Source organism: Acipenser ruthenus, chromosome 23 (assembly GCF_902713425.1).
Source record: "Acipenser ruthenus chromosome 23, fAciRut3.2 maternal haplotype, whole genome shotgun sequence".
NCBI classification, from domain to species: domain Eukaryota; kingdom Metazoa; phylum Chordata; class Actinopteri; order Acipenseriformes; family Acipenseridae; genus Acipenser; species Acipenser ruthenus.
In genome coordinates this window covers 29,142,148-29,157,088 of record NC_081211.1, presented here as the reverse complement: position 1 = coordinate 29,157,088, position 14,941 = coordinate 29,142,148, and the positions used below count along the sequence as shown (strand labels likewise).

Below are 14,941 nucleotides of genomic sequence, written 5' to 3'. Positions count from 1 at the left end.
CTGTCAGTGTGGTACTAGAACAGGGGAAAAGAGAACAGTTATATTCATGTTCCAAGTAATGTGTGATTGAGCCATTGCCCTGTTCCCCCTTTCCATGCAGAGTCTCAAATTGCAAAAGGGGCCTCGGTCACTTGCACAACACTGTAATCACTGTTACACACAGACATTGACCAACTTTCTTTCAACAGCTTCTCAACTATTTCTACAGGCAGCTTTCCTAAACCGGGCAGGATCCTGAGCCGCGGAGGGGGAGTATCACAGCTGTGTGTGAAAGTATTCTCACAAGGGCCCAGATGTTTTTCAAATACAGCCCCCCTCTCTTTTATTTATTCTGCTGTCTCACTTACACGTTATAAAACAGGGAACTACTGAAGACGGTGAATTAGTTAATGGCTTTTATTCAGTACAATATAAGGCTTGTACAATGTGCAGTTTCAAACCTGTGCAATGTGCAGTTTCAAACCTGTGCAATGTGCTGTTTTAAACCTGTGCAATGTGCAGTTTTAAACCTGTACAATGTGCTGTTTCAAACCTGTACAATGTGCTGTTTTAAACCTGTGCAATGTGCAGTTTTAAACCTGTGCAATGTGCTGTTTCAAACCTGTGCAATGTGCTGTTTTAAACCTGTGCAATGTGCAGTTTTAAACCTGTGCAATGTGCTGTTTCAAACCTGTGCAATGTGCTGTTTCAAACCTGTGCAATGTGCTGTTTCAAACCTGTGCAATGTGCTGTTTTAAACCTGTGCAATGTGCAGTTTCAAACCTGTGCAATGTGCAGTTTCAAACCTGTGCAATGTTATTCGTATAAGACCAGCAGAAGTTTAGGCTTCAGAGTTAGGAAATGGGCTTCATAGCAACCAGAACTGCCGCACGTGATGTACGTGATGTACTGTCAGTAACCTTTCTCATAAAGCAGAGAGCACTAAACTGTGGAGCAATGCACTACTCATGCAGATATACTGTACACAAATGATATATGTAACGTTGTTTGAACACGGATACCTTATCATATGCATATGTACGATGCACACGTTGCACTGTGCTTCCTCTCACATCACGTGACAGGGGTGTCTATGGCTGCCACTAAGACCAGGGTAAAGACGCCAAATGCTGACGTTTCCCCAATTCTCAAATGCCATCCGATACAGTGCTGTACAATGTTTCTACGTGAATGACTAACAGTGAAAACAGAATTGTAGCGGAGACGGTGGTAAGTGTCTCTTTAAATTTAAGTTTCGTATTTGCGGTCGGGTGTTTTTTTGTGCCGGTAACTTGCAAACTTTCTGTCAAGATGTTCCTGTCCGGCTGATGCGCTGAAAACTTCAGAGAACTTTTTTTTTTTTTTTTTTTTTTTCTTGTCAAGGAATTTCATATTTAAAGCTTAAAATGCATTTATTATATATAAACATTATAACTTGTATATAGTATAATGCATGTTTTATTTATTACCGTATGTATTTTTTTAAAATGTATTTTTATTTATTTATTTATTTATTTTATTATGGTGTTTTGTAGACAAAACAGTGCTACAAACAACTAAATACGATTTGCATGTGTGGTAAAATTACTTACCGGTCCGGCACAACACTCACATGTTTGTTTGGGAGTTTTACAACAGTCCGTATTTGATTACTACATTCCTTTCAGTAGCTTGTTAAACAAATTTCATAACATACAGCGCAGATAAACAAATGCAATCCACAGCCAGCAGCACAGAGGTTAAACACAAGCGGGACATGTCTGATCTTCCGTGCTGTGCAGACAGAATGATGGACCGACCCACCAGCAGCTGTTTTACCCATGTCTGCCCAAGTGCTTAAACTCAGAAGGTGTTTTATTGAAAGTTATCTGGATCATTTTTATTGAATTCATATGCTCAGTTTCCACTACACTGTTACAGTGTGAACTGACGTCACGTACTATACTCCCTGTGGGTGCATTGTACTACAGAAATAAAAACAGGTTCTGTAAGTCAAACTCAAGCCAAGTTACAATACCAGCTCCTTATCACCCTGTGGCATTGTCACTGAAAGCAGGCTGTCTCTGTGTTTTATGTGAGCAGCCTGACTAGGCTCTTGTATGACTGCACTGTCTGTGCAACGGAAGCTCACAACAGCATATTGAATACACAATAATCAAAGCATTGGGAACACTCAGTATTAAAAAAAACAAGGAGCTGAAAAGACATGTGCTGAGCGAGGCACCAGGGCAAGTAATCAATTCATGAACCCCAAACAGGACCTTATATAAACAATAACACACGCACGGCTGGTTTCACAGACCCCGATTAGCACTAATCTTTGACTACCTTACCTAAGGTAACAGCAAGGCAGTGTGACATAGGGCTTGTATAACTGAGCATACATCACGGTCGATCCCGTTAAATAATTTACTAACCATATGTTGTTTTTTCTACACAATGTTATAGTTCCCTTTTAATGAAAACTATTGCAGTTGTAGAGAGGTGGGCCTGTGCAGGATTACTGACACAAAAGTGATATTCCGGATTCAATGCGTTGCCCAATGCCAGTCTCGTTGCGAAAGCACGGATTAGTCAGCATGAGGCGACAGACTTGCACCTATAAATACGTACAAGTTACAGCCGGACTGATCCCTTTGTCTTTTTTCTTCAGGAGGGATGGCAGGAGTAGAGACGATGGCCAGAGAGGAGAATGGCCAGGCGGGGGACCAGGTGACCTCACTGAGCAGAGCAGTGGAGAGGAAGAGGTACACCCCTGTGCTTTTAGAAGAGCAGGAGAAGGAGGCGGAAGACCTCAGGTCTGTACTGACCAGGAAGCTCAAAAAGAAATGTCTCTGCAGCCCGAGCCGAGCCAAAGAGCTGGTGCTGGGCTTCTTCCCGATTCTGAGCTGGCTGCCCCAGTACAGGCCCAAGGAGTGCCTGTTGGGAGACGTGATGTCCGGCTTGATCGTGGCTATCCTCCTGGTGCCCCAGTCCATCGCTTACTCCCTCCTGGCTGGCCAGGAACCTGTCTATGGGCTCTACACCTCCTTCTTCTCCTGCATCATCTACGCGGTGCTGGCCTCCTCGCGCCATGTCTCAGTGGGGATATTCGGTGTGCTTTGTCTGCTGGTGGGCCAGGTGGTGGACAGGGAGCTTCAGGCAGCCGGCTACACCTCTGAAGGGGGTAGAAACCAGACTGGGATGACTGGAGCAGGCAACCTCACTGCAGGGATGACCTGTGACCAGAGCTGCTATGCCATATCTGTGGCAACCATGCTCACCTTCATGGCAGGGTTGTATCAGGTTAGTGTGGGGCTGCTTGGTACAGGTGGGAGGGGCCAGAGAGGGACAGACATGCATGTCTTTGCAGCCTATTATTATTATTATTATTATTATTATTATTATTATTATTATTATTATTATTATTATTATTATTATTATTATTATTTATTTCTTAGCAGACGCCCTTATCCAGGGTGACTTACAGCCTAAAACAATTGAAATGCGTTAACTAGAGATCACAAGATAAAAGATCTCAAGATCTAGACATAACACATTTAATTTTTTTGAGTCGCTGTATCATGATGATGATGATGATGATAGTTATAATATGAATAACAGTAATCCTCTGTCTGGTTGCTTCCTGTGTGTCTAGGTGCTGATGGGGCTTTTCCAGGTGGGTTTTGTCTCGGTGTACCTGTCCGACTCCCTCCTGAGTGGTTTTGCCACGGGGGCCTCCCTCACCATCCTCACCTCCCAGGTGAGGCACCTCCTGGGGCTCAAGCTGCCACGGGTGCAGGGCCTGGGCTCCCTGGTGAAAACCTGGGTCAGCCTCTTCCAGAACCTGAAGGACACCAACCTGTGCGACCTCGTCACCAGCCTGCTGTGCCTGCTGGTGCTGGTGCCCACCAAGGAGCTGAATGACCGCTACAAGGCCAAGCTCAAGGCTCCGATCCCCACGGAGCTGCTGGTGGTCATTGTGGCCACCCTGGCCTCCCACTATGGGCGCTTTGAGGAGCGGTTCCACTCCGGCGTGGCGGGCACCATCCCCACCGGGTTCCAGCCCCCACAGATGCCCGACTGGTCCCTGATCCCCAACGTGGCCCTCGACGCCTTCTCCATCGCAATCATCGGCTTCGCCATCACCGTCTCCCTCTCTGAGATGTTCGCCAAGAAGCATGGCTACACCGTGGACGCCAACCAGGAGATGTACGCCATCGGCTTCTGCAACATCCTGCCTTCCTTCTTCCGCTGCTTCACCACCAGCGCCGCGCTCACCAAGACGTTGGTCAAGGATTCCACCGGCTGCCACACACAGCTCTCCAGCCTGGTCACTGCCCTGGTGCTGTTGCTGGTGCTGCTGGTCATCGCCCCCCTCTTCTACTCCCTGCAGAAGTGAGCCAACCAAATCCGTTTGACTGTGCTGCGGGGATGGAATTAAAACTCCTATTACATAGCAGTTTCACCTATTACAGGTTTTATTACGAGCTTGATTAGCCACTGTGTATAGGTAACAAGCTCAGTCGTGTGGTATTAAACTCATAGTAAAAAACAGGAAAGGATCAAACTGCTTTGCAATGGGAGTCTTATTTCTATCCCTGATGCTGTGTTTTCTTGTACTATTTTATGCAGAAAATTCACATTATTATAATTACTATTATAATTATTATTATTATCATCTTATGTATCATTACAATATTATATGTTTTTTTAAATTAAGACAACCCAATTTTGTATACGTTTGTCCTGCAGGTGTGTGCTGGGTGTTATCATCATCGTGAACCTGAGGGGGGCGCTGCGCAAGTTCGGTGAGATTCCCCAGATGTGGCGGGTGAACCGGGTGGATGCAGCCATCTGGCTGGTCACCATGGCAACCTCAGCCCTGGCCAACACCGAGCTGGGCCTGCTGGTGGGCGTGGCGTTCTCTGCGTTCTGCGTCCTGGCTCGCACTCAGAGGGCGCGGGCAGCCAAGCTGGGCCGGGCGGGCGAGAGCGGTCCCTACGAGGACCTGAGCGCGTACAGAGGCCTGCAAGCCCATGCCGGCTTCATCGTCTTCCGCTTCGAGGCTCCCGTCTACTACGCCAACCAATCCCTGTTCAAGAAAGCGCTTTACCGCTGCACTGAGCTGGACCCTGTCCAGGAGGCAGCCCTGCGGAGAAAAGAGCAGCAGCAGCAGAACAAGAAGCGGAAGAAGGAGAAGGACAAAGAAAAAGAGGAAGAGGCCGGGTTAGAGGGCAGGGGAGGGGCTAGTCCAGACAGCGGCGTGGCCACAGTGGCCCAGCTTATTGTGCCAGAGAAGCGCAGTTTTCACACATTGGTCATAGACTGCGGTCCGGTGCTGTTTCTGGACACGGCCGGTGTGAATGCCTTGAAGGAGGTTTACAGAGATTATAAAGAGCTGGGAGTCGGGGTGCTCCTGGCCCAGTGCAATCCCTCAGTACTGGACTCCCTTCGAAGGGGGGGCTATCTGCAGCAGGGCAGCGACGAGGCACAGCTGGTGTTTTGTACCATCAGCGATGCCGTCGGATCCACTCAGAGCTACTGCACTGAGAATGGAGGCTGTGAGATAGACTCCCACTGCTGAACATGATGCCAGGAGCATTCAGACATACGTAAAATACAAATGTATAGAGATAGATGTTATGCAATATGAAGTGCCTTATAAAGCGGTGTATTTCAGAGTTTAAAGATGCACAGTCACAATGAATCACTCTTTTTTTTATTTGGTTCAGGGTAATCATGAAGCTAGTGGACGTGTGCTTTGTAAATATGAATCAAGAGCTTTGTTAAGGTCTGAGATTTTATTGCAGGGAATAATATATTTCTGTTGCTTATGTTAATCCCTCCAGTTGTTCAAAGGAATATAATTACGTAATTGTTAAATTATGTAGGATTATTTTGATATACAGTGCATTTACTGTCCTTCAGTACACTAGAATCATTCAGCATTATACAAATGATAAACAAATCTTCAAAGAAGGTAACACTACCTTGATAAATGACGTTTTAAATGTGCCTCTGGGTTATCTTTCTGATTTCCATGATCGTGTAAATATTGAACAAAGAGATGAGAGATTCGTTTCCACTTTAAATGTCAATGAAAACGATGACAGTGCAATTTTAAATTCTGATGGAAGGTTTCTAACAAAGTTAAAGAAATAACTGCGTTGCTGTGCAGATTCTATGGATCTCAGATCCTGACAAAATCAAAGACACAAACAGGGAGGGTGTCCAGACCCCCTGCTCACAGCCCACATGAATTACTCTGCTGTTACAAAGTAATTTGCAATTGCCTCAAATTGCATTTAATAAATGGGAACAAAGAGGAAGTAAACTGCAGTCTAACTACATTCCAAAGATATATCCTGCACTTTCACTGCCTTTACATTGCAGATCCTTATATATAGAGCATGCACATAGAGGCACTCTCACTGCCTTTACATTGCAGATCCTTATATATAGAGCATGCACATAGAGGCACTCTCACTGCCTTTACATTGCAGATCCTTATATATAGAGCATGCACATAGAGTAATGTATGGGTCACAATATATCATCACACAATAATGGGTCTCAAGTTGCATTTTGGTATTCCCAGCTCGAACCCAGCGAGAGACATGTATTGTTGTGTGCTAATGTTTTCTGACCCATATGTTATTTTATATAGTCTGTTATAATGGCGGTTTGTTTAAATAAAGCTGCTGACCAAGGAATGGCATGACGTAGGAACATTTATATTATAGGAATATATTTTTTGCAGATACCTACGTATGTACATGAAGATTACAAGAATATATTGTTTTCAGTATAGCATTCTATTACCAGAGCAACATCTGCTCTGCCCGTGTGCCTGGAAGCTGCTCACCTGCAGACACTAGAGCCCTTGTAAAGACCTGGAAAGACTTGACTTGTGAAGACCAGAGTCTGTCTAAGTAGGGCTTTCCTGTCCGTGCCAGTTTATTTTTCTACTGAAACACTGCCCTCTTGTGGGATAGATTATAAAAACAGTTATCCTTGAGTGGCTCAACATGATCATGGTAATATTACAAGGTAACAAAGAAGATGCAGTTCATACGAAGCAAGGTGACAGCCCCCAGAGCCACATCGTTTCTTAAGTTTTTACACTAGTTACAGGGTGAATAAATAAATGTATGCTTCTCTAGGAGACAGTGAAATCCAAGTCTGTGACAAATGTATTTGTACTCTGTACCATGACTAGCTGGATTTTATCATGTATTCAGGGCAGCAGTGTGGAGTAGTGGTTAGGGCTCTGGATTCTTGACCGGAGGGTCGTGGGTTCAATCCCAGGTGGGGGACACTGCTGCTGTACCCTTGAGCAAGGTACTTTACCTAGATTGCTCCAGTAAAAAACCCAACTGTATAAATGGGTAATTGTATGTAAAAATAATGTGATATCTTGTAACAATTGTAAGTCACCCTGGATAAGGGCATCTGCTAAGAAATAAATAATAATAATATTCTAATTATGTATTCTGATTTGTAATAAATTGATCTGTTTTATCATGGTGCATAGTCTAGCAGATGTGTTTCTCTGATCTCTCATTATTATTTGACCAATGCACAAACCACAACAAACCAGTTTTCAGTTTTAATTGCAACTCCAGGAGGTGCTGAGATAGAAGCTGACACAGCCCCGCCTCTTCACAGAGCCCAGCGTGCTGAGATAGACGCTGACACAGCCCCGCCTCTTCACAGAGCCCAGCGTGCTGAGATAGAAGCTGACACAGCCCCACCTCTTCACAGAGCCCAGCGTGCTGAGATAGAAGCTGACACAGCCCCACCTCTTTGTAATGCTGTGGAGACAGAGCAGCCAGGCCACTGATTACATCTTAGAGGGGAACTCAAACTTCTAAACAAATGCAGTCATAAATAAACTATACATATAAGGATGTGATCATTTATGTGAAAAGGGCAAAATCTTTTGAACTATAATAATACTGGCTTTATATAAAGACAGTATTTTTCATGTCAAACCTCCTTTCTTGATGTGCTGGATCTACGTACCACTGCAACATGAAGCTTTTACAAAAGGCAAGTAATACAGAACACTTCATAAAATAACATCTGCCTTAAAAGCTTTCTGACACAATTGGGGCGCTGGATTTTCAGTATGATGTTGGCCCGTGCTGAATCACTTGACCTTTCCAGATGACAGATGGATATTTCAGTCTCGGCTGCCGATGACATGTGTAGCTCGTGTGCTATTGTGTTCAGAATGCCTAAATACCCTTGACTGTAGAGTCCCTGGGAGAGTGAAACGCAATCACAGAGAAATGCCATTAGTGGCAGAGCCATGACATTTGATCTGGCGGTTCACAGCAGCTTGTCACGATTCAATACCATGGATAATATAACACCATTGCTGTTTCGTTCCCCTTTAAACACACAACATTTCAAGGCTGAAACGTAGCTGAATCATTCTGTAACCTGCAGGAGTACAGATAGCAGAACGACACTGCAGTAGCAACACAGTCCTTGCATTATTCTTCATTCCTGCATGAAATCACTTACAATCAGCTAGTTAAAGTGACAACCCTCGACCACCAGAGGGCAGACATGGACTGATATCCAATACATGTAGGCTGCAGACAGCATAGACATAGCATAACTAGTCTACAGTTCTGCGTAAGTAATGAGATGGTAAAATAGGTTTAATTTTAAGATTCGTCAGGGGGTTATTATTTTATAGTTAAGATCACCAGGAAGGAGATGTCAAACAAAAATGACTCATGTTGACATGTGTTTGTTCAGTTTAATGGAATTCGAAATGTGCAGTATGTTGTTCTGAATGTTAATTTTCTAAGTTGTATATGTTACTGCCACATTCAGCTCATTGATTATTCCCGTAAACTGACACCAAACATCCCAATCGCTTCATCAGCAATCCGAGACAGTGTAGGACACAACTGGATTTATAGCTGAGAGAACACAAAGCTGCTTTTTCAGGAACAGTGGCTTAAAAACCTGCTTCCAGGAGACCGGGAGACCTAGTTTGAGGCAACTGCTGTATCAAACCCCAAGTCTCCCCTGGTGTGCCGCGCAGTGGCCTGAAACCGAGTCTCCTGAAACCAAGTTCCAAACCACAAAGTGGCTTTGTGTTTCCTCAGCTTAATACAACAACAATATATTTTAGAGGCATACTGTACAGAAGTGCCTTCTTAATTAAAAAGACACACAAATACAGCAGTGTGCAAATGTATTAGAAAACCTCAAGATGTGTCATTTATATCCTGTACATACCGACCTACATGAAAACCTCTGGGGGGAGGCGTTCCATTTTCAGACAGTAATCAGTGATCTGGAAACAACAGGCGCTCATGTGTGAACATGACATTCAAATGTTGAATTGTTTGTTAATGGATCTTAATTTCAGTATTTCTAAATCTAGTGCTTGTTATGTTTAATGCTGCCGGTGTAACTTCAGAAAACGCATACCCGTCAGAGTTTACATGGAAATATGCACCCCCTACAATAACAAAGCATTACAAAAAACCTATCGTTCAAAATATTAAAAAAGGGATGCGTTTTGTGACGTTACACCGGCTCCCACTGAAAGAGAAAGGAAAGCGGAATGAAGCTGAGGAGCTCGGAGTGACCAGCACAATCCTGTGCTTGGACCCCAGCTCCCACATCCCTGTGTTTAAAGATGTGCAAAATCCACAGTTTATCATTCAATTCAGGAAAAAGAAATAATGAAATAGTGGCAACACCAGAGCAAATGCAAAGGGAATTGGACCCAGGGAGGATATGATTTGAAAACTTGACTGACAGGTCATTGGATATACTTGCTTCAACCAGGGAAATTTGCTTGAAAACGTATGCTGTATAATTCATATATACAGCGGTTCGTAATGGACTCCTTGCAATTATTCACTGTAATCTTATACACTCAGTATTAAGCATGTATAGTGCCAGACAGCAGCTTCAGTACAACCACACTTTATTAATGGATAGAAGAGAGCTGTTGCAAAAAGTAGAGCGAGATGTAATTCAATTCAATAAAGAGAAAGCTTTGGATGGGATTTGCATGGCTCAATGTGGTTAACATTGTAATTGTGTGGAATTACACGTGGATTTACTGAGTAACTACAATGCACAGTCACACAGTCATTACAGACACAATGTAAAGTGATACCACGTGTAACCCTGGATACTAGTACAGCCTAACCCTACAGTTCTTCACACTCTGGAAATGAACCTCGGGGTATGATTCATTATGTTTAAACCGTGAATAACAGTACATAAGGTCTTCTGTACTTGAAGCACCTGCCAGTTGTGTTTATTAAGAAGTCCATGCCCTCCCTGACACCGTGCCATTTTTCAAGAGAGCTTTAGAATCGTACCGGAAGGAGGGTTGATGAGAGACATATTAGCACTGCTCGGCAGTGGAAACTTCCATGCTTGTGTTAATTGACTTGAGCATCCTGGAATATTGCGATGGACTGTTTTTTACATGGTGAACAGCTTTTTAAATGTGTGTGTACAGTAATTACCTCATGAATTGTATCGTTACAAAAAGGACACCGTGAATATTACACAGTTAGCTTCTTAGAAAGCTGCGGTTTTGCATGTGTATGATTCTGTTTGTGTCATATGTTCTACAGTACATGGGCAGATTCTGTTTTACTGTATGTAGTTATATTGCTTTTTAATCGACAAACCTATACTAAACAGGATTTTTTTTTAAATGATTAGGATTTTTCCTTTTTTTATTTGAAAGATTTCCTTTGATCTCAATCACAGCTTAGATGTTTGAGGATCACCACGGTATTCAATGGCATGAAAAGGGCCCCTACAAGGCCCATGGTAATAACTGTGCTGGAAATAATCAAATATGTCTGCTAAATCCAGCATGGGTTACCATTACTTTAAATGCATCTGTACTCATACTGTTTAGAGAAGACAGGACCAAACAAGACAGAAACTGCAGCAGCCTTGGATAGTAACTGTACTGAAACCTGTTCCCTCGCCTAGTCAATACTCATCTTGAGACAATGCAGATCGGGCAGTACAGAAGAATGCTGAGTAGCTGGTTGAAATCCAGGTTGATGATTATCAGATGAATACCTTGGCGACTTTCCAATCCGAAACTTGAACATAAGATCAAAATTGAAGCCAGTTTGGCTGCAGGCTTTTTAACAGATTGATCCCAGTTTGTGAGCAGTATATCATTCTGGCTCCCAGGAGAGCCTAGCATTGTTTGTCTTTCACAGACGAATTAGCACCGGTGAATACTACGATAATGTCCCACTTTCTCAGCGGGGTCTCCATTCATCTCTGTGCTTCCAACTCCCTTCTGAAGGAAACTGACCCTTCACGACAAGAAACTGCATTCATTAGCCACCAATGAAAAAGTAGACTTGCTATCATGGTGTGCCCTATAGCCTGGAGGTCGCCGGTTCGAGTCCAGGGTATTCTATTGCAGACCGTAGATGGGAGCTCCCCGGGGGCAGCGCACAATTGGTCGAGGGCTGCCTGGGGGGCGGGGCTTAGGTAGGCCAGGGTGTCCTTGGCTCACTTCGCACCAGCGACCCCTGTAGTCTGGCTGGGCTTCAATTAAGGGTTCAATTATGTAATTGAGAGCTTGGTTGGAACAAAAACCAGCAGGGCAGTGGTGCCCCAGGACCAGGATTGAGGACCACTGTCCTCAGCAGCCTTACAAATCGTTTTGTTATCAGCTGCTGACTTCAGATGCCAAATAAGCATGGCAGCTCTCTGCCTATACAGTGAGTATGTGCAGGTGAGAGGGTTTGGGAGTGGGAGGCTTGACTCATCATGACAAGCTGCAAGAATCACATACTGTGCAGTACTGATGGAAGCCTTTCATTCTTGCTGTGCAGAATCGTAGGTTCGCAGTGTGGTACTGTAGGTGTATCTGACGTGAATATAGATGTGACAGAATGCAACAGAAAACAAACAATAGGTTTGAAAAAAACGAGTGAAAAAGAAATGGTTTTAACAGCAGATGATGTTTTTCAGCACTAGTTCAGACCTACATTCCTCTCTAAGGCAGGTGATTAAAGATATTAAAGACTGCCGATCCAGAACAGTAACTGTGGTGTGCATTAAAGACAGGTGATTTTGCATCGTGAAGCAGCAAACGATCTGGTGAATGGCAGCAGAGACTGGACTCTGGACCAGTGTTTGTTTAGAAGGGAGATTGAAGTAAACCCCTGGGTGCATTACAGAGCTGATTATAAATCTAAATTCAGCGGAATTGTATTATTTTAGCAGGAAAGATCTCCATTGGGATTTGCAGCTCCTTTCCACAAAGAGCTCCTTGCAGTACGCTTTGCCATAACAGCATCCATATTTTAAATTATGCATTTTCAAAAACAAACAAATTGAAAACTTGTTTTCAATTTGAATGGCTGCTATTAAAATGCATCCCCTGCTTTAAACGGTACAATGAAGCTTATCAAAGTGACCCTTTCGATGTTGAACAATGTCACCTGGCTTTCTTTTCTTATGTAAATTGAAAATTGGATTTGGTTCTTTATATTAAACTCCTTTTGAAACAAGACTTGGATTTAAATCCTCTCTGAATTCAGATTATGAAGCATACAGCTTTTGTTTTCATTTTGCTCCCCAGGAAGCATGCACAGTCAACAAAAAAAAACAAAAACTTTTTCATTTCAACCTTCACAGGCCCTTCGCTGTTTTCAGCCCACGGGAATTGTGCTTTTTGGTGTCTCTAGGTTACTGTAATTTTGCTATGAAAACTGTCTTTGTTTGGTGTCGAGGTTTGAGGTTTAACCATCAAATAACTGCTTTTCTTTTTCAGCAGCCTGCTGTGCAAAAATTGATTTTGAATTAGTTTTTAAGACCTAATGCTAATGACGGGCCAAAAGAAGCCCATTCCTGCCAGGATAAGCTCTAATAGGGTCACTGGTCTGCATGTTGGTCTTTGCAGCATGGTAGAGGTTTAATTGTGGACCAGCCCAACCCAAAGGGGCTTCTTCTGCATGTTTCCCACAGACAAACTCAAACCTTTACCCATCATTGCAGTGTCTTGGATCTCTGTCCTCGTGTGGTTCATTTGCATGATCATTTTGTATTTAATCATGCTAATATTATGCAATGCTGTTACCATGTTCCCTCATGCTTCACCAGTCTTCCCTGTGCTGAAATAAAACAATCTGTCTTTCTTCTGTGGATTGGTTCTCTAGTCCACTGAAAGCTCTAGGGATGCATGCTGTCATTTAAAAGGAAAGTCCATGGAGCTGACCCTGAGCCAACAGAATCGCACACCAATCACACAAACAAAAGCAGCTTGAGCAAATTACTGCACCACACTGACAATCCGACAGAGCAGCATGGCAATTTCTGAGCACTTTACTTTTAAAACTCCAAAGGCTGTCAGAGATCTCATAAGTACTAGAAAACAATCACAGAGATCAAGCTTCAGGAGTGCAACGCAATGTCACAGGTTAGGAACAAGCAAGAGACTTGGGACCCCGGACTGTAGACGCTTGAATCAGTTTCAAGCCAACGACCTGACAGGTCATTTATGTGTATTTCTATACTGTTAGCAGATCAGTATTAATTTGTGCTCACCAAACTGTTTTATGCATTGTCGCTCTTGTTTGCTTGCTTGCTTGCCCCGAACTGGAATTAGTTTGGAAAGATGAATTAACTGCATTAAACAGATCTAAGACAAATTGATATGCATCATAAGTTATATCAATATTTTTTAGGGGACTTAATTAAGCCTGCCACCACACTCAGTGACTGCACAGTGTGTATTTTAGATTAAAAGCCATGTAATAACCCTGAAGCTCATGAGTCATCAGTAGCCAGGAGTTCTTTCTTTTCCTGTGGGTGGATAGAATGAAGGTCAACAGTGTTTTTTTTTCCAGCTAATGTATTGAAAATGTAAGATCTGTCAATCCCCAAACCTGCTAGGTATCGGATGCCACAGTACCAGGACATGGGGATTTGCATGCCTCTATACAGACACAGATAATGCACATTAACGACACAGCATTCCTGGAACAAAGAGCTGCTGCCCTATTCAATCTGGGTCGAAGACAGGCATACAGTATCTTTCACCCTTGAACTGGTTCATTTAGTGTAACACTTTAAAAGCATTACCCCATGGCATGTTATAGAAGATACAGTGTGTTGTTTCTTGTAGTGCGAATGTTTTTAGTGCATAGTAGAAAATGCACGATTCTAAAGCATGTGTCATACAATTATATTTATTAAACTGATAAAAAACAGTTTGCAAAGCAATGTCCCTGCTTCAAGGCTGCTGTCTTGCTGTCCTACCTAGTCTAAAAGCAAAATATTTCAAAGATGTTGTAAGGATTATGGTTTAATTAACTATATTTATCAATTACGTCTTACTTCTGCAATATTTATTCTCATAACATTTATTAATAAAGTATAATCATGATTCAAATAAGTTATGATTGCCAGACATTTTATTAAACAGAATTTAGACAGAATATTCAAAGGGGTTTAGTGAGAGTTCATTGGTTCCCAATAACACAGATTAACAGTCTTCCAGACAAATGAAAGTAGTGAACTAGCTATTAAACATGTTTAGATCAGTATATTCAGATTGAACATTGCACAACTGAACAACCCTTCTTGGGGTTTCATCAGGGTTATATCCAAGCTGACAGCGAAAATTGGTAGTTGTTGTGAAGTTTCAAAAAGCGTTTCCCGGACGAGCCCCCATTCCTGCTCCAGGGGGGGAAGGCAGGGCTTTGTCGCTGTGCCAGCTCGTTCATTGCGTAGGCACTGGAGGGTGGGGGCTTGCTTAGTGATTATTATTATTATTATTATTATTTATTTCTTAGCAGACGCCCTTATCCAGGGCGACTTACAATTGTTACAAGATATCACATTATTTTTTTACACATTATTATTTACATACAATTACCCATTTATACAGTTGGGTTTTTACTGGAGCAATTTTAGGTAAAGTACCTTGCTCAAGGGTACAACAGCA

The 14,941-nt window shown here is 42.9% G+C and overlaps 1 protein-coding gene across 1 annotated transcript; it reads left to right on the top strand.

Annotated features, from left to right (window-relative positions):
- The first annotated feature begins 1,059 nt into the window (after positions 1 to 1,059).
- Positions 1,060 to 7,490, top strand: LOC131699674 (sulfate transporter-like). The gene is made up of 4 exons (XM_058997183.1): positions 1,060 to 1,209; positions 2,633 to 3,264; positions 3,617 to 4,356; positions 4,714 to 7,490. The coding sequence occupies exons 2-4, from the start codon at positions 2,638 to 2,640 to the stop codon at positions 5,543 to 5,545; spliced, it is 2,199 nt and encodes a 732-aa protein (XP_058853166.1). The 5' UTR covers positions 1,060 to 1,209; positions 2,633 to 2,637; the 3' UTR covers positions 5,546 to 7,490.
- The last annotated feature ends 7,451 nt before the right edge of the window (positions 7,491 to 14,941 follow it).